The following is a 21,350-nucleotide window of genomic DNA, read 5'->3' as shown; positions in this document are numbered from 1 at the left end:
TTTCAAGCTGTCTAAATATAAAAAACTTGTCTTTAACAATCCACTGCTATCTTGCCAGAGCCTCACGGTAAAGTCTCTTAAAAGTAACAAACTACACTCACTTCTCAAATCTACTCTGGACTTGACTTATTTGCTTTTTCTACAGGCACTAAACTGTTACTTATATCTCATTGATGTACGTTGGCTTCAGAATTAGCCAGGAAAATTCCTATTGGCCTTTGCAAGTAAGAAAGATTACTGATGAAGAAAATACATTAAACCACACTACAAAATAGGCCTTCAGGATGAATTAGATTGTTTGGACAACAACAATTTTGAGAGTTCATCAGTATCTTAGAATGCATAAAAAGCACATGTCAACTTCTTTAAACATTTTAAGTAAGGATTTACAGTTTGACTTGGATTTGTTTTAATGATGAATGAGATCTGCCATCTCTTCTACTTGTTGAAAAAAGCCTACTTCAACCAGAAAGCCAAGATTTTTCCCCAAAGGTTTTAAATCTTTTAAATAGCATATGTGACTCCTGAGAGAGAACTCCAAAAGGTTATGGAATTCATTTGCCATTGAGGGAAAAAAAAAAAACAATAGTGAATATTAGGAGAAAATAAGAGTATAACTTATAAGAAAAGAATATTTGTCAAAAGACATCTAAGAAGTAACCTGCTGGTCTTTCTCTTTAGTACATCCTTCACATTTACTGCAGGGTGTCTCTGATAGTCAGACCACCTTCCTGGCATCATCCACTGTGGGAAATGATCCCCCATATTTTTTTAATCACATGTTGGTTTACATTCTCTTTTCTTGTTCTCTGACTTGGTTGGACGTGTCTCATGAGCTTCTTTACATTTATATGATAACTAAAAGTATGTCTTGGATCATCCCAATGAGCATTTTTACTAATTTTCCAAACATTAACTGCCTCATCTCACAACATTTACATTTGACCACTTTCTTCCTCCCATTATCCACTCTCTCTTCTCCTCTGTGATCTTTGGCAAATGGCTTTATCTTTAGGTTACTCTCTGTGTAATTCCAGTATACCTTGTTTATAGGGGAAAAATAAAGCAACAATTTCCTTTCATAATAATGAATCTCAGTTTGATATGTAATATTATTTATAAAAACAAGTATTTTTTGTCTCTGTTTACCTAAATTCCATTTACATGAAACCAGAAAGAGATGGTTGTATATCTTTAACTTTCAGAGCGCTCCATTCATCAATTCAACAAATATTTGAGTTCTTACTATATGCGGAGTACTACTTCAGATATGGGGAATATAACAGTGAACAAAACAGGAAAAATTTCTGTACACTCCTTGGAGTTTACATTCCAATGGGAGAGGCAGGTAATAAACAAACACATGAGCAACATCTACTATATGTCAAGATTTCCAAGGATTTATTCAGCTAAGTGACACCACAGCAGTTTTGCTAATTAGGAGAAGCATAGGGTTACTGAAAGAAATCAGGCACTCGAGATTCTTAATAAGAAACAAAAATATCACCCAAAGCATGAGTACAATTCTTCAGGCCACCACTGCTCACTGTCATCTAAAATCTTGTTGCTAGGACATGGTAAGCATAGAAAAGCTAAGGACACTTTACAAGCTGGGGACATTTTTGGTAGAATGATGTTCTGATATTCATGGATCTAAATTCAGTTCTGAATAGGAGAAATAGAAATTAACAAAGAGAAAGAAGCATATCTGTAAAGTTGGTTTTTGAAATTATTTAAAGCTTTATAATCTAATGCCTATAAAGAGGAGATATACAAATTATTACATTGAAAAATGTTGATATTTTATTGGTATTTAGGAATCTATTGTCACTCTATTCTAAGTGGTTATCAATACCTTTTGTTAAACTATAATCTAATTTGCGTCTTAAATTTCTCAAAAACCAGGTGGCCAGTCTTTAGCCTCCAAAATACGACTTTTGTTCTCATACCATGGTTTCATTTTTGCAGGGTAGAGTACTCAGTGTTATTACATTTTTATCCTTTAACGCTTCTCTGAATAGAAACGGGGTCCCTTCATTTGATTTGGGAAATTGAATGCCAGTTGGGGAATTCAAAACCATGTTGGTTTCAAGCTTGAGTTCCTCTGCACAGTACCAAGTTCTTTTCCTTGGCCCCAAGGCATGTGTCTCAATGAGAAAATGTGGGGAAATGATGAATCGAGGATATCCTGAGAGCATCTTGCCTATATACTTAACATTGTCCTGAAATTCTGTCTAGATGTGGCCCATGATTTATAGGGCCACACTTGGATGTAATCACATTTGGACACATCCATCCAAATAACATGTCCAAATGCAATTTGGACATCAGTGTTCAAATGTGATTTTTATAGCTATAGACAAAAGTAAACCATTGTACGTAAGAAATAGGAGTAGATACATACCATGGTGCTGCTCATTTATTTTTATATGGGAAATATACCCTTCTGAATAAAAAATGACTTTTTCTCCTATATGAAGCAAGATACAAAGTTGGAACTCTGTTCATCACCATAAACTGATGAAAACTACAATAGGGTGCATGACACAATGTACCTAAATCATTCTCACATCACTGAGTCACAAATGGGACAGACAGCTGAAGGCATTGTTAGATTTGATAGCAGACTGTAATAAGGAAGCTTTGAATTATTGAATACTGATAACATTTCTTAAAGAACAGAGTAAATGAACATTTTATAATATACAATCACAGGACCACACTGTCTCTACCCTGGTCTTAGTAGCCGAACACATCTTGCCTTGTAATTCTCTTAATTCAACACTTTCATCTGGTTTTCAAAATATAATTTTTAAAACGTGTGCAGAAGAGAGACCTTCAAGATGGCAGAGGAGTAAGATGTGGAGATCACCTTCCTCCCCACAAATACATCAGAAATACATCTACATATGGAACAACTCCTACAGAACACCTACTGAACACTGGCAGAAGACCTCAGACTTCCCAAAAGCCAAGAAACGCCCCATGTACCTGGGTAGGGCAAAAGAAAAAAGAAAAAATAGAGACAAAAGAATAGGGATGGGACCTGCACCTCTGGGAGGGAGCTGTGAAGGAGGAAAAGTTTCCACACACTAGGAACCCCCTTCACTGGTGGAGATGAGGGGGTGACGGGGGGAAGCTTCAGAGCCATGGAGGAGAGCGCAGCAACAGGGGTGCAGAGGGCAAAGCGGAGAGATTCCCATACAGAGGATTGGTGCCGACCAGCACTCACCAGCTCGAGAAGGCTTGTCTGGTCACCTGCCGGGACTGGTGGGGGCTGGGAGCTGAGGCTCTGGCTTTGGAGGTCAGATCCCAGGGAGAGGACTGGGGTTCACTGCTTGAACACAGCCTGAAGGGGGCTAGTGCGCCACACCTAGCTGGGAGGGAGTCCGGGAAAATGTCTGGACCTGCCTAAGAGGCAAGAGAACACTGCTTCAGGGTGCGCGAGGAGAGGGGATTCAGAGCACCGCTTAAACGAGGTCCAGAGATGGGCACGAGCCGCGGGTGTCAGTGCGGACACCAGAGATGGGCATGAGATGCTAGGGCTGCTGCTACAGCCACCAAGAAGCCTGTGTGCAAGCACAGGTCACTCTCCACACCTCCCCTAATGGGAGCCTGTGCAGCCCGCCACTGCCAGGGTCCCATGATCCAGGGACAACTTCCCCAGGAAAACACACGGCCCACCTCAGGCTGTTGCAACATCACGCCGGCCTCTGCCGCCGCAGGCTTGCCCCGCATTCTGTACCCCTCCCTCCCCCCGGCCTGAGTGAGCCAGAGCCCCCTAATCAGTTGCTCCTTTAACCCCATCCTGTCTGGGCGGGAACAGACGCCCTCAGGCGACCTACACGCAGAGGTGTGGCCAAATCCGAAGCTGAACCCCAGGAGCTGTGCGAACAAAGAAGAGAAAGGGAAATCTCTCCCAGCAGCCTCAGGAGCAGCGGATTAAATCTCCACAATCAACCTGATGTACCCTGCATCTGTGGAATACCTGAATAAACAACGAATCATCCCAAAATTGAGACAGTGGACTTTGGGAACAACTGTAGACTTGGGGTTTGCTTTCTTCGTCTAATTTGTTTCTGGTTTTATGTTTATCTTAGTTTAGTATTTAGAGTTTATTATCATTGGTAGATTTGTTTATTAATTTGGTTGCTCTCTTCCTTTTTTTTATATATATAGATATACCTATTTTTTTCCTTTTTCTCTTTTTGTGAGCGTGTATATGTATGCTTCTTTGTATGATTTTGTCTGTATAGCATTGCTTTTACCATTTGTCCTAGGGTTCTGTCTGTCTGTTTATTGCTTTTTTTAGTACAGTTTTTAGCACTTGTTATCACTGGTGGATTTGTTTTTTTGGTTTGGTTGCTCTCTTCTTTCTTTCTTTCTTTCTTTTATTATGTTTAATTTTATTTTATTTTCAAAAACTTTTTAATTTTTAATTCTAATAACTCTTTTATTTTATTTTATTTTTTTCTTTCTTTTTTTCTCTCTTTTCTTCTGAGCCGTGGGTCTTGGTGCTCCGGCCGGGTGTCAGGCCTGTGCCTTTGAGGTGGGAGAGCCAAGTTCAAGACATTGGTCCACCAGAGACCTCCCGGCTCCACGTAATATCAAACAGCAAAAGTTCTCCCAGAAATCTCCATCTCAAAGCTAAGACCCAGCTCCACTCAACAACCAGCAAGCTACAATGCTGGACACCCTAGGCCAAACAACTAGCAAGACAGGAACAAAGCCCCACCCATTAGCAGAGAGGCTACCTAAAATCATAAAGTCACAGACACCCCAAAACACACCACCGGACGTGGTCCTGCCTACCAGAAAGACAAGATCCAGTCTCATCCACCAGAACATAGGCACCAGTCCCCTCCACAAAGAAGCCTACACAACCCACTGAGCCAACCTTACCCACTGGGGGCAGACACCAAAAACAATGGGAACCATGAACCTGTGGCCTGTAAAAAGGAGACCCCAAATGCAGTAAGTGAAGCAAAATGAGAAGACACAGAAACACACAGCAGATGAAGGAGCAAGGTAAAAACCAACCAGACCAAACAAATGAAGAGGAAATAGGCATTCTACCTGAAAAAGAATTCACAGTAATGATAGTAAAGATGATCCAAAATCATAGAAATAGAATGGAGAAAATAAAAGAAACGATTAAAGAGGACCTAGAAGAACTAAAGAGCAAACAAACAATGATGAACAACACAATAAATGAAATTAAAAATTCTCTAGAAGGTATCAATAGCAGAATAACTGAGGCAGAAAAACAGATAAGTGACCTAGAATATAAAATAGTAGAAGTAACTACCACAGAGCAAAATAAAGAAAAAAGAATTGAGACCTCTAGAGACCTCTAGAACAACATTAAAATCACCAACATTCGAATTATAGGGGTCCCAGAAGAAGAAGAGAAAAAGAAAGGGACTAAGAAAATATTTGAAGCGATTATAGTTGAAAACTTCCCTAATATGGGAAAGGAAATAGTCAAGTCCAGGAAGCTTAGAGAGTCCCATACAAGATAAATCCAAGGAGAAACATGCCAACACACATATTAATCAAACAATCAAAAATTAAATACAAACAAAAAATATTAAAAGCAGCAAGGGAAAAACAACAAATAACATACAAGGGAATCCCCATAATGTTAACAGCTGATCTTTCAGCAAAAACTCTGCAAGCCAGAAGGGAGTGGCAGGACATATTTAAAGTGATGAAAGGGAAAAACCTACAATCAAAATTACTCTACCCAGCAAGGATCTCATTCAGATTCGACAGAGAAATTAAAACCTTTACAGACAAGCAAAAGCTAAGAGAATTCAACACCACCAAACCACCTTTACAACAAATGCTAAAGGAACTTCTCTAGGCAGAAAACACAAGAGAAGGAAAAGACCTACAGTAACAAACCCAACACAATTAAGAAAATGGTAATAGGAACATACATATCAATAACTACCTTAAATGTAAATGGATTAAATGCTCCAACCAAAAGACATAGACTGGCAGAATGGATACAAAAACAAGACCCGTATATATGCTGCCTACAAGAGACCCACTTCAGACCTAGGGACACATACAGACTGAAAGTGAGGGGATGGAAAAAGATATTCCATGCAAATGGAAATCAAAAGAAAGCTGCAGTAGCAATTCTCATATGAGACAAAATAGACTTTAAAATACTGTTACAAGAGACATAGAAGGACACTATATAATGATCAAGGCATCAATCCAAGAAGAAGATATAACACTTGTAAATATTTATACACCGAACATAGGAGTACCTCAATACATAAGGAAAATGCTAACAGCCATAAAAGGGGAAATCGACAGCAACACTATGATAGTAGGGGACTTTAACACCCCACTTTCACCAATGGACAGATCATCGATAATGAAAATAAATATGGAAACACAACTTTAAATGATACATTAAACAAGATGGACTTACTTGATATTTATAGGACATTCCATCCAAAAACAACAGAATACACTTTCTTCTCAAGTGCTCTTGGAACATTCTCCAGGATTGATCATATCTTGGGTCACAAATCAAGCCTTGGTAAATTTAAGAAAATTGTAACCATATCAAGTATCTTTTCTGACCACAATGCTATAGGACTAGATATCAATTACAGGAAAAATTCTGTAAAAAATACAAACACATGGAGGCTAAACAATACACTACTAAATAACTAAGAGATCACTGAAGAAATCAAAGAGGAAATCAAAAACTACCTAGAAACAAATGACAATGAAAACACGACGATCCAAAACCTATGGGATGCAGCAACAGAAGTTCTAAGAGGGAAGCTTATAGCAATACAATCCTACCTCAAGAAACAAGAAACAGCTCAAATAAACAACCTAACCTTACACCTAAAGCAATTAGAGAAAGAAGAACAAAAAATCCCCAAAGTTAGCAGAAGGAAAGAAATAATAAAGATCAGATTAGAAATACATGAAAAAGAAGTGAAGGAAATGATAGCAAAGATCAATAAATTAAAAGCTGGTTCTTTCAGAAGATAAACAAAATTGATAAAACATTATCCAGACTCATCAAGAAAAAAAGGGAGAAAACTCAAATCAATAGAATTAGAAATGAAAAAGGAGAAGTAACAGCTTACACTGCAGAAATACAAAGGATCATGAGAGATTACTATAAGCAACTACATGCCAATAAAATGGACAACCTGGAAGAAATGGACAAATTCTTAGAAAATCACAACCTTCCAAGACTGAACCAGGAAAAAATAGAAAATATAAACAGACCAATCACAAGCACTGAAATTGAGACTGTGATTAAAAATCTTACAACAAAAAAAGCCCAGGACCAGATGGCTTCACAGGTGAATTCTATCAAACATTTAGAGAAGAGCTAACACCTATCCTTCTCAAACTCTTCCAAAATATAGCAGAGGGAAGAACACTCCCAAACTCATTCTACGAGGCCACCATCACCCTGATACCAAAACCAGGCAAAGATGTCACAAAGAAAGAAAACTACAGGCCAATATCACTGATGAAAATAGATAGAATAATCCTCAACAAAATACTAGCAAACAGACTCCAACAGCACATTAAAAGGATGATACACCATGTTCAAGTGGGGTTTATCCCAGGAATGCAAGGATTCTTCAACATACGCAAATCAATCAATGTGATACACCATATTAACAAACTGAAGGAAAAAAGCCATATGATGATCTCAATAGATGTAGAAAAAGCTTTTGGCAAAGTTCAATCCCCATTTATGATAAAAACCCTCCAGAGAGTAGGCATAGAGGGAACTTACCTCAACATAATAAAGGCCATATATGACAAACCCACAGCCAACATCATTCTCAATGGTGAAAAACTGAAACCATTTCCTCTAAGATCAGGAATAAGACAAGTTTGTCCACTCTCACCACTGTTATTCAACATAGTTTTGGAAGTTTTTGCCATGGCAATCAGAGAAGAAAAAGAAATAAAAGGAATGCAAATCGGAGAAGAAGAAGTAAAGCTGTCACTGTTTGCTGATGACATGATACTATACATAGAGAATCCTAAAGATGCTACCAGAAAACTACTAGAGCTAATCAATGAATTTGGTAAAGTAGCAGGATACAAAATTAATGCACAGAAATCTCTTGCATTCCTATACACTAATGATGAAAATTCTGGAAGAGAAATTAAGGAAACACTCCCATTTACCATTGTAAAAAAAGAATAAAATACCCAGGAATAAACCTACCTAAGGAGACAAAAGACCTGTATGCAGAAAACTATAAGACACTGATGAAAGAAATTAAATATTATGCAAACAGATGGAGAGATATGCCATGTTCTTGGATTGGAAGAATCAACATTGTGAAAATGACTATACTATCCAAAGCAATCTGCAGATTCAATGCAATCCCTATCAAACTACCAATGGCATTTTTCACAGAACTAGAACAAAAAATTTCACAAGTTTTATGGAAACACAAAAGACCCTGAATAGCCAAAGCAATCTTGAGAAAGAAAAACGGATTTGGAGGAATCAGGCTCCCGGACTTCAGACTACAGTACAAATGCTAAAGTAACCAAGACAGTATGGTACTGGCACAAAAATAGAAATATAGATCAATGGAACAGGATAGAAAGCCCAGAGATAAACCCATGCACATATGGTCACCTTATTTTTGATAAAGGAGGCAAGAATATACAATGGAGAAAAGGCAGCCTCTTCAATAACTGGTGCTGGGAAAACTGGACAGCTACATGTAAAAGAATGAAATTAGAACACTCCCTAACACCATACACAAGAGTAAACTCAAAACAGATTAAAGACCTAGATGTAAGCCCAGACACTATCAAACTCTTAAAGGAAAACATAGGCAGAACACCCTATGACATAAATCACAGCAAGATCCTTTTTGACCCACCTCCTAGAGAAATGGAAATAAAAACAAAAATAGACAAATGGGACCTAATGAAACTTAAAAGCTTTTGCATAGCAAAGGAAACCATAAACAAGACGAAAAGACAACCCTCAGAATGGGAGAAAGTATTTGCAAATGAAGCAACTGACAAAGGGTTAATCTCCAAAATTTACAATCAGCTCATGCAGCTCAATATTAAAAAAACAAACAACCCAATCCAAAAATGGGCAGAAGACCTAAACAGACTTTTCTCCAAAGAAGATATACAGATTGCCAACAAACACATGAAAGAATGCTCAATATCACTAATCATTAGAGAAATGCAAATCAAAACTACAATGAGGTGTCACCTCACACCAGTCAGAATGGCCATCATCAAAAAGTCTACATGCAATAAATGTTGGAGAGGGTGTGGAGAAATGGGAACCCTCTTGCACTGTTGGTGGGAATGTCAACTGATACAACCACTATGGAGAACAGTATGGAGGTTCCTTAAAAAACTAAAAATAGAACTACCATATGACCCATCAATCCCACCACTGGGCATATACTCCAAGAAAACCATAATTCAAAAAGTGTCATGTACCATCATGTTTTTTGCAGCTCTATTTACAATAACCAGGACATGGAAGCAACCTAAGTGTCCATCAACAAATGAATGGGTAAAGAAGATGTGGCACATATATACAATGGAATATTACTCAGCCATAAAAAGAAACGAAATTGATTTATTTGTAGTGAGGTGGATGGACCTAGAGTCTGCCATGCAGAGTGAAATAAGTCAGAAAGAGAAAAACAAATACCGTATGCTAACACATATATACGGAATCTAAAAAAAAAAAAAAAAAGTTCTGAAGGACCTAGGGGCAGGACAGGAATAAAGATGCAGACGTAGAGAATGGACTTGCGGACACAGGGAGGGGGAAGAGGTGGGACGAAGTGAGAGAGTGGCATGGACATATATACACTACCAAATGTAAAATAGATAGCTAGTGGGAAGCAGCTGCATAGCACAGGGAGATCAGCTCGGTGCTTTGTGTCCACCCAGAGGGGTGGGATAGGGAGGGTGGGAGGGAGACGCAAGAGGGAGGAGATATGGGGATATATATGTATATGTATAGCTGATTCACTTTGTTATACAGCAGAAAATAACACACGATTATAAAGCAATTATACTCCAGTAAAAATGTTAAAAAAAAAAAAAGTATGCAGAAGGAAAGAAAGCCATGGCTCTCATAACATGTATATACATTCTGTGCATGAAACTGCTATACATACATAGATTTCATGCCAAGAGAATCTCAGTATTTGCTAGTAATCTCCTGTTCATCAAATCTCCCTACTCAACAGTCTGATTGGAAACCAACTATCCCGAGGCAGTTGCTTAGTGGAGAAAATTTTACAGTTGGTCTTCTTGTTCAAATTAGGGTCAGATAAAATGTGAGAACCTTCTGTGGTGGCAGGGAGGGATAGTTTAAAGCCCCTCATGGAGCTGACTTTGGGTGAGAGATGAGCAGGTGATGACTGTCATCAGTGATTCTCTATTAGAACAGGTACAGCAGGTACAAATAATTCCAGTACTGAGTCAAAAACAAAAAGGGTTGTCACTTTTCACGGTTAGAGGCTGCGTGGCCCAGCAGAAAGTATGTATTCTTTGGCCCGGTCTCTGCCAAATCACAGCTACATCATTTTGTGACAATTTAACTTTTGTGAGGCAAATTCTTCTCATCCGTAAAATGGGTTAATAATAGCAACATTTGGGGATAATTTTGTATGTAATGTAACTCTGTAGCTTAGGATGATGCTAGAACACTGCCAGTGCTCAATACTTTATACCGCAAGCATCCGCAGGTTTCCTTTAGCCTCTCATGTTGCTGGCTTACCAGCTCCCGCCTACACAGTAGCAGTGCCAGCCCCACCACACTGCAAGTCCTCCACAGTTATTTCCGTGTCGCCACAGTGTGACCCACATTGCACAGTGTAACCCACAATTTGCTCCTGTTCTTCTATCCTTCTTTGAAGCCACCTCATACATCTCTTTGAGAGAGGTGCCCTTCTCTATGGTCCCGCTCCTGGTGCCGTCTGGGAGGACTCGGCTCCGACCCAAGTCCCATCAGAGATCTCAGGAGGCCATTGCTGTGCCATGGATGAGGGCAGAAAGGAGAAGATGGCCGTTTTCCTTTTTCATCTGGACCTTGAGGCAGCCCTGGATGCGATCCTGAAAACAGACCTATCTGCTTCCTCTGCTTCACTCTCAGGATAACCCTGACCTTGGAGTCATGCTTGGAAATCAACCATGCTTGCTGGCCTTTCTCTGTCTCTTCCATCTGTCTCCAGCAATGTGCTAATTGCTGTCCAGGCATTGTCTCATCCTCGCAAGAAGCCTGTGAGATTGACAGATGAAGATGGGGATTCAGAATATCATCCTCTCTCCTCTTCTATCTCCTATAAATAAATACTTGGGGTATCACCACCCTCAGATGCCCCCATTAAGATGAGTCTAAAACATATTGCAAGTGGTAGCAATGGTTATTATTTTTTTAAAGACTTTTTTGATGTGAACCATTTTTAAAGTCTTTATTGAATTTGTTACAATATTGCTTCTGTTTTATGTTTTGGTTTTTTGGCAGCGAGGCATGTGGGATCTTAGCTCCCTGACCAGGGATTGAACCCACACCCCCTGCACTGGAAGGTGAAGTCTTAACCACTGGCCTGCCAGGGAACTCCCAGCAATGATTATTATTATCATTCCATTCTAAGTCAAGGTCAAAGTTTATGCTGATTCAATGAATCTGCAGAAATATGCAGAGTAGGAACTGAACTACAGAAATCAGAGTACCAGGGAGAGAATGGGGGTAGGGAGTTAGAAGACTAGGGAAGACAGTTTTGAAAACCAAAATCTGGTCATTATAAAAAATAATGTATAAGTGGGGAATCTAAGAAAATTTACATATCATCTCTTTTATTAGTTCTCTTTGTTTTTAATTTATTAGATGGCATAAGATACTTCTCTCACACTTTCCCCCGAAATCCCTGCCTTGATCCCTTCTTTAAAAAAATAAAAGGACAAGTAATGCCATCTTCTAGATGAAGAGCAAGACTTTCTCTTCTCTTTCTCCTACTTTCCATTTCCTTAATTCATCTTTCTATCTCCAAGTACAGGTGGGAAATAATTGAGGAACAATTTTGGGGGGAATGAAATTTTGATCCCAGTCTACAAGAAATCTCTAGAGATTACTTTCAAACTAAAATCGATTTCATACCCAGTAGAAAGCTTCCATTTCATGAAATGAAAAGCTAAATGATAACAGTCTAAGAACATCTTTCCAAAAGAAGGCACACTAAGTGCACTTGCCCAATTACTACCAAGAAGTATTCTCTTCCTTTTTTTTTTTTTTTTACTTTTTTAAAAAAATTGAAGTGTAGTTGATTTACAATGTTGTGTCAGTTTCAGGTGTACTGAAAAGTGATTCAGATATATATATAGAGAGAGATACAGATATAGGTATTCTTTTTCAGGTTCTTTTCCATCATAGGTTATTACGAGGTAATGAATATAGTTCCCTGTGCTGTACAGTAGGTCATTATTGTGTATCTATTTTATATAGATAATAGTGTGTATCTGTTAATCCTAAACGCCTCCTTAAACCAAGAAATAAGAGAGAGAATTTCTCTACTGACCATGCTCTGTGTTTTTTAGCCAGGGCTAGTGAAATATTCTCTGGTTACCATTGCCAAGCATAATTTTTTTTATGGCAGATGTCAGTTATATTTTAGCAAAAGACTAAATTCATTTTCAATTCTCTTGCAAGAGTCTTCCAAGTAACATAGAAAGAACAAGATATTATCAGTGGGGAAAAAAAACCCAAAAATAAATGCACTTTAATAAAATGCAATTGTTCACAAGTATTATTACTGATCCATTTCCTATTAATATTTTAGATCAAAATGTTCCAAATTTATTCAGATCCAATGCTTTGGGTTTTCTGAATTTCCAAAATTACATGTCTATTTGCTGCTGAAATCTGAAAAACCAGGAGAGGCGAGACCAACAAGAAATTTGCATACATACCAATAGAAAGGGATGATATTGCATCATTTTCTTCTTATATATTTATTTCTTATTAGTGGTTTAAAGTGATCCATAGATCAAGAAATTAATAAACATTGAAAACTTTCCTGGTTACCACCACTCACATACTCGCCTTTCCTTTAAGGTCTATTCTGCCTTAATCAGAATTTTTAGCAAAGAGGGGAGTGGAATGGACATGGAAACTCCTAAAATGTTCAGGCACACTATTATCAGCACACCTCTATTAGCTGCATATATAGAAATCTTGGAAAAAATTAAGTTTTTTATATTGAGATATCAGATTGAAATCTTAAATTAATATTTTATTATTTTTTCATATCCAAGTTTTTTAAAAAAATTCTTTAAGTATAGCACTGTTAATTTAGTGATCATTTCATTACTAGAAATAAAAATATGGATTCAGCTTAAAGGTTTCTTCATTATTTAGTGTATTTCTTCTTCACATGCTAGTTATGAACTTTAATTTGGTACCTCTATCCAAAAACCAAGAGCAAATGAGACACCTGAAAATGTCTTCATTTGCATCTGTTTTCCTTCCTTATGAGAAGGAGAGTCATACCACCTGATTTTGCCTTGACAACAAGGAAATAACTAATGACAATTTGGGAATTAATTCACTGTTCATCTCACAAGCTAGTAGGTCAGGCCCTCCACCGTTTGGTTCAAATTGATGCTAAATTGCAAGAGAGCAGGACAGGAGTCTTTGGCATTTTCCCATTCCATATAGTTGCTAGCAGAGATGATTAATAAAGCTCCCTTGATGTGAATTAAGGAACTCGGTTAAGTGAATTAGATCCTATTTACTTTGTCTTCTTACACAAATATGCTGTTATAAGGTTCTTATTTTTAGAAAGTAGTGGAACAAAATATAACTAAATTACCCCATATTTATAAAATATGGATCACTTCCTTCCTATAAAAATTTAAGACCAGGTCTCCAGAAAGAAAGACAGAAACATGTATTGATGCACATCAAATCTGCATTGGTTTCTTCTTATCACATTAAAGAGACAATCTAAGGATATAAGTTATGACTTAATTTTGATTTTGTTTGCATACCGCTACCTAATGTACATAAAACAACCATCACCAAACAAAACGGATACACCCAACAGCTGGCTGCATTTAAATGATTTTAAAATAGGTGCTTATAAAAAGTCAATTTTTGGTGTTTAGCTGCTTAGGAATGAAACAAATCACAGATATGTTTTCATGTTGATTTTCTCTGGCAGGACTGGGAATTCCCACATTTCATGGGAGACGTCGATGTAAATCTTCCTGGTTTGCACACGCCTCACATGCAGTTCAAGATTCCTTTCTTCCAGAAGATCTTCAAGGAGGAATATCGTATTCACATAACAGGTATAATTTTGAACACAATTTGATTGTCTCCTAGTTAGAGTCATGCTAGCTGCTATAAAAGGCAAAGCACATGGTAACATTTTAGAAGCATACAGGAATATGGTTTTATTTTACTCACGTAACAGTGCAAGGCGGTTGCAGATCAGCAGGGGGCTGTGGACCATCCTTCTGGGACTTAGATTCCTGGTGGCTTTAACAATTTCAACTTCAACATCCAGTGGGCAACTGGGAATAATGAGAATGGGGAAAATGACTAAGAGGGTTTGCCTGTTTCTTAACCCCCTGGCCTGGAAATAAAACGTGTCACCTCCGTGCACATTCCATGGGGAATAACTAGTGAGATAGCCCCACGTAGAGTTGAGGAGAGCAGAGAGATGTGGTCCCCCATTGGGCAGCCACTTGTGATGTCAAGTCTCATGTTCTAGCCTAGGAGTATCAGAGATGAGTCATACCTTTGTTATGGATCGTTTGCTATCTCTGCCACACTCCATAGACCACTAAACCTTGGTTTTGTTCATTAGGTGGGTTTCTTTTTCACAACATACAGCTCAGTATATTTTTTCGTCGTGAATACTCTTTATGCTTTGTTCTTCATTTGCTTCTGAGATCAAAACAGTGGTACCCTAGAACTCCAATCAGACCATGTGCCTTTAGGGAGTTGGGTCACTTCTCATTTGATTGAGTAAAACTTACTGCTCTGGCAGGGCTCATGTTTGTCTCAGGCGATTCTCCTGTGGATCCTCAGATTATTCCATTTTCAGATGCATCCTGCTCTTGAAATAGCTCGAATATGATTTATTATAATTTTCTTTCATGACAACTCAGTCATTCTCATCTAAACAAGGCTTCCCAGAGCTTCGTTTTATACCTCTTTTTCTCTTTATAACAAGAAGAAGTCAGCTGAATGTTCACAGAGAGAGAATGGCATTAGTTCTCAAGCTGTTCAAATGCAGGTAGTGAATGTGTGTGTGTTTTAAGGACAGTGGTCTAGGATCCCACACCTGCTATAATAAAAACTGCTGAAGAAATCTGTGCTTACACGACCGTCTGTGCTGCCGAATAAAAATAGCCTGAGCACAGAAAACGTGAACATCTGAATACTGCAAAAAACCTTTGCTCAACTTGAAGGCTGTTTTTTGCTTCGAGCATGAGGCAACCTTCCTAAATTGGAGAATGAGCTCATGAATAGGGAAGATGCAGCAGGTTTCTTTTCCTATTCAAAATGAATGAGGCTCTTCTATTAAATTCACTGGGTAAATCAATCAATTTGAGTTCAGGTCACATAGTGTGGTTTCAGAGTCCCCACTTAATCTCTACAGCATGCTACCCTCTCGGACTTCTAAAACAGCTATCACACACGTGGTATCATCATATCCCTTTGGGTGGGCTTTTGCCGGGACCATCTGTTCTTTCTATCAGCTCTTGTCTCAGACCATCATGGCACTAATATTGTCTCTGACTGAATATCAGAAGCCCTATCAAAAATATACTGTTTGAGTGCATAATATCAGGTTTAAAAAAGGGGGTAATGGGGGAAGACTCAGAAAATCCACTGGCCAGAAAGAAAAATAAAGCTGTTAAAAATATTTAATTTCGGGCGCTTTTGCATAGCTTTGTCATATATGCTGCCATTTATAGACAGGGGCAGGGGCAGGTTTTGTGGTTCCCAAAGCTTACACAATTTGGAATGCTTTACTTAAGAATATGAATACAAAATTACAACTAAAACTTGTATTCAGTGTCTGGGAAGGGAGCCAGGCATACAGGAGTCTCTGAAGATTCAGCATCTTTACTTTCAAGGTAAAGCCTCCTGTGCCTTTGAACTAAAACCTTCATCCCACCAAGTATTATTTTCTAAAAACGTAAAAAGAGGAAAGCCTAGCTAAGTTTTTGCAATAGAGACTTCACATTAATAAAGTTTTCCAGAAGATGGAAATATATTATAATTAAGGCTTTGGGGTAGTATTTGCCAAATTATGCTGATTATCATATCATCCAGGAATTTTATAAATATACAGATTGTTGGGCCCCATTCCTAGTGGTCCCAACCCAGTAGGTCTGGGCAAAGGCCAAGGAATGGGACTTTTGTAAAGCCGCCCTGGGTGATGCTGACCATTGAGAACTGCTCCTTTCTGATTGAGAAGACATCGGTGAGGTCAGACGGTCTCCCTGAGAAGAACCATGCAAATGATTGGGTATCTGGACCTACTAGGAAGGCTTTCGAGGATTCTGGGGCTTAAATTCAAAATAAGATAGGATACATGTGGGCTTTGGGGTGAAGGGCTCCACCATAAACTATTTAAATCCAGTTTGTGGTAAGATGGTCATGTGCTTCCCCAGATCCAAGATAAAAATTTCTAGGAAAATGGTGACAGGTTTGGAGGCTGAAAAAAGAACTTTCCCCTCTTGTTTTGTTCTTTTGCTCTCTTTGTTCTGTGGATTGGTGAAGAGGTTGCTGAAACCACTTTGGAGTATCACCCATCTCCCCTGAAAGGCCTTTGACTTTATCTGATGTTGTAAGATAGTTGTTTCTGGGCAAACTCAGGTAAAACCCCCAAAACACAGTGCTACATGTTGTATTTTAACATGCTCAATAGTTAGTAGCCCACAAGTTTCCAAGTGAACCACAAATGCTAGCTTGATAGGTTCCTTCAAGTTCTGCTTCTTTTTGTAAAAAGACCCTAATGCTTTCCTTGTTCAGCAAATCACCCCCGGGAGTATTAAGCATGAAACCCTCTATATCTGTCTATGTTTCTCAAACTTTATGTGTATGAGAATCACCTGGAGAGCTTGTATAAACGATCTATCAGCCACACACCCAGAGTCAGATGCCTGAGGTAGGAGGTGGAGCCCAGAATCTGCCATCCTCTTAAGCACCACCAATGATGCCTATGCAGGCGGCCAGAGAACCACACTTTGAGAAACACTGCTACTGAGAAACATTTTCTATAGTTAGAATTCCTCTCATCTCAGCTTTTATTTATTTTCTATGCACTTCTTAAAACAAAAGCCATGGGGCAGAATGCAAATTCAATAGAAATGGGGTAGCCAGTGAGAAAGGCACATGGTAGGGGCCTGGCAGCAGCTAGAAAGTTCAGAGCTGGGGCCAACAGAGGAGGTCCCAAAGCAGAGCATGACCGGAGAAAGGTCCAGAAGAAGCTGGAGCCAGGGCTAGGAAGGGATCCTACAGACCTCCAGATAGCTCTGTCTATTGCTTTCTCTGTCTGTGTTTGTTCTGCACCAGAAGAGCCTAGACAAGGATGGCTGGGGTTCTCCCAGGGTCAAGGATGGCTTGATGGCCTCAACTATTATTTCTCTGTGATATAGAAAAGATGTTCAGTGCATGCTGAGGCAATGGAATGTAAAGACTTGGTGCATAGGTTCCAGCCCTGCTACTAACTGGTGGCAGGGCCCTTGTCAAGCTCTTTAACCTCTTAGAGGTTCAGTTTTTTCATCTGTTAAATGGGGACAATAATGGTACTTATCCCATAGGATTGCAGTGAGAATGAAATTAATTAATATGTACAAGGCACTTAAAACACTGCCGGCCATGAAGTAAGCACTCAATAAGCTCTCAGTATTTTTACCTAAAGCTTTTCCTTTCATCCCTCCAGAATCTGGCTTTCCTATTTAATTCACAAACATTAGGTAGCCTGAGAGAGGGCTCTCAAATTATTTTTCCACTATTCTGAGTTCTTTCCTGTTATTTACTGTTCTGAGTCCTCAAGAAAGAGATATCTAAGAATGAAAAAAAAAAAAATCTCTCTCCCAATGAAATGCTCTGTATGTAGAGGGTTATCTGACACTGATGAGTTCCCATTGACATTTTAAAAGCCTTTAGGATTTGAGTATTTTTTAATCCTGATTCCTAGCTAGTTTTATTTATGCATGTCAGAAATAACTTGAATTGTTGCATCTGTTTAGCTCATCTGGATCCCCCTTGACAGATGGTTTGCTGCAGTATGTATGAGCTTTCAGTTTATAAGCTGGGCTACAGCTTATAAAAAATAAATCATCTCTATCCAAGGGTGTGTTAAAATATTTTTTTCTGGGCATTTTGACTTCAGTAATAAAGGGGATAAATGGTTAGTGATTCGGTCACATTGGTGCTTTTAGCCCAAGTCCATTGTTCTTCTCCTAAAAGTAAGTGCTAAATGCAACTGTGTAATTATCTCTTTTGGCTTCTTCCCTTTTACCTATAAGGTGAGTGCAAAGATGGATTCAAAATGTGATGTACTAAGTCTCAAGAGAGGAATGGCCTCTCAATTCAGTCTTGGAAGCTCCTCTGAGTCCTATTAATGCCGATCTCGGTGGAAGCTCTGCCATCTGTCATCCCAGCCAGACAAAGGAAGTGCCCCATTGGTGGCCATCATCTGAGTAAATTAGGAGAGGGTTGGGGGAAAGGCCAGAAGGAAGGCCTGTGCATCTGTGAGGAGAGAATTCACACTGCTGGCACGATGATACCCATGGGAAGCCTTTCGGCAAAAATGGAAAATGTAGAAGTAAACAAGCCTCTGTAGGTCTGTGTTCTATTTCAGTTTCCTGAGATGCGTGAGGGCACAGGTGCTTTACAATGGTGAGAATGTGGAAAATAATGCTGAAAACCCCTTCATTTTATTTCCATAGGTGCCTGATTTCTGGCAAATGAGTTCCCAAAGATTGTTTTTTAAAGAGCTCTCCTGTGTCAAACAGATCATGGAAAGTGCTGGCGAGGGCAGGCCAGTGGTCCATCCAGCAGAATATTCTGTCTGGCAGAATTAGCAAGGGACTTGTTATAGGGAAATACAATGCACCCCCTTCACCATGACAGTCCCCAGTGATCGTGAATTTATCCAAAGTACACAAGGATCTCTTGCTAGTCTCTCAGTTATGAATTTTTCTAAACCTTTCCTGCAACAATTTCCATTTTCAACACATTTGTGAAGCTCTAGGAGTTTACTATGTAAGTAAACTATGTTTACTTCTACATAAAGCAGCAATCCCTTTTATTTGTCCCAAACTCATCTTCTTCAAGGCCATGGTTGCTTTGCCCACTGCCTGTCAGTCCTTGCTGTCCCTAAGCTGGTCTATCTTGTTCAGGCTTAGGTGTTCTGGGTTCACTTATGCATACGTAGATGAGGATTTTTGTAATAAAACTCACTTGATTTTCAGGAATTTGTCTTTACATCCAGAAGAAAGACTTGAAATATATAATTAATCATAATCTTTGAGACAAATATTTTGTTTTTCTCAATTTTCCAGATTTTATCTGATTTTAGCAGTATCCTGGAGTTCACCAGATCATGGTGACACGTGTATTTGACTTGAAAGACTAGAACTTCACTCCTCGAAATTTTTCAGTATCTCAGACATTTACCTAATGATTAGTGGACATTTTCTGAGCTAACATGTATCTAAAACTAAGCTAAGATCTAGGGAATACGGAAATAAGTGGCACAATTCCCAATCTCAAGAAAGTCAGAGTTTGAGGATCATCTAATTCAGTACAACTTCATGGCCTTTTCTTCCACATTTTATCATCACAAGTTTCTACCTCTATTCATCATATTGGATTATGTCCTAAAGGGGTAGTCTCGCACTTAACGGAAATGACAATGACAAGAGAGGTACTTTGAGAAGCTATATTCATTTGCTTTTAAGTCTTAAGGAGATAATTTATTAACTCAAGTAATTCTCATTAGTTCATCAATTATTTAGTAATTATCTTCAATTTGCTAAATGGTCTCCTTATGGCCCAAGCACTTAATGTGGTTTCTAGATATCCCTAAAATACCTAGGGGGGACTTAAAGAGATGCTAACTCAGTGAGCACTGTTTTCACTGATCATGTCTGGAATGAGAGGACATTGAATACGACCAAGAAGCCTGTTACAGCAAACTGTTATTTATTTAATTATCCAAACTTCGGCTTCTTCAAGGCCATGGTTTCCTGGTATCCCATAATGGACACTAAATGGTTCTGTGGAGCTTGACCACTGGACACAGGAGTCTGGCTTAGCGGTGACACCCACTTGGTATAGAGGGTGCTCACAGCACAGCTCAACCTCAATGCTAACTGGCAACCCTACTGAGTAAAAGATTTTTCAAAATATTATAATTGCATATTTGAATCATGAAAGGTTCATTATATGGTGGAAATATCAGCACTTATAGTTTTTTTCCTTAGTTGAAAAAATAGCACTTTCCCCCAAACTGTTGTCATTTCCTATGCTGAGTGAGGGTGATATTTAATGAAGAGTTCTTTTAAAATTAACTAGCCCAGGATTCTATAAACTCCCACAAAGTAAAATGATAAAATTACCACTGTAATATTTTTGACAATCAGTAAGATTCATTAAAAGCACAAAACACAAGAAAGAGGTAATCCCACCTACACCGTGCAGGGATTTCTCATTAAAGGAGACAGTGAGGTATTTCGAGAAGGAGATTAATAGAAATAATGTATGGATTATTACCCTTCCTCCTTGCCGATTTACATTATGCTATGTAGTTGAAACAACAGGGGAAAATGCAAAATCTCTCATGTGATAAATGCCGAAATACCAAACCTCTTGTTATGGTTGATTGTCAGTTCACAACAACACACATGGAAAAATGACAGTAGAAGTACTTCTAGTCTTTTCTTCTTTGGGTCTTATACCTTGTCATGTGTGTCATTTCAGGGACTCAAATTTACTATTTTATGGTAAACTGCGTTTCTCAAAATATACAATCTTTTTTTTAAGGAAAGCTTTCTCCATCTGAAAATTGTGTATTGCATCTTTTTTTTGCTCTAATGGTGAGAATTTTCTGGTCAATCATAAAACATTGAGGTTTAGATGATGTTTATTTCACAGAATCATCAAAGAGACTTTTAGGACAGGGAAGAAATCTTAAGGAGTATATAACTCAACTCCTTCACTTTATAGGCAAGATGACTAAAGTTGAGTTGTCCCACCTGATTTTGCTTTCTAGTTTGCTGCATCTCATAAAAGTAGTTTTTTAAAGAGAAGA

The 21,350-nt window shown here is 38.6% G+C and overlaps 1 protein-coding gene across 2 annotated transcripts in view; it reads left to right on the top strand.

Annotated features, from left to right (window-relative positions):
• TMEM117 (transmembrane protein 117) overlaps positions 1–21,350 on the top strand; it is a 534,621-nt gene that overhangs the window by 507,707 nt on the left and 5,564 nt on the right. For both annotated transcript variants that reach the window (XM_061205138.1, XM_061205139.1), the window contains one exon: positions 14,229–14,358. In XM_061205138.1, the coding sequence (XP_061061121.1) occupies positions 14,229–14,358 (130 nt within the window). The remainder of the gene's footprint in view (positions 1–14,228; positions 14,359–21,350) is intronic.

Source organism: Eubalaena glacialis, chromosome 11 (genome assembly GCF_028564815.1).
Source record: "Eubalaena glacialis isolate mEubGla1 chromosome 11, mEubGla1.1.hap2.+ XY, whole genome shotgun sequence".
In the NCBI taxonomy this organism is placed as follows: domain Eukaryota; kingdom Metazoa; phylum Chordata; class Mammalia; order Artiodactyla; family Balaenidae; genus Eubalaena; species Eubalaena glacialis.
This window is presented reverse-complemented; position numbering and strand designations above follow the sequence as displayed.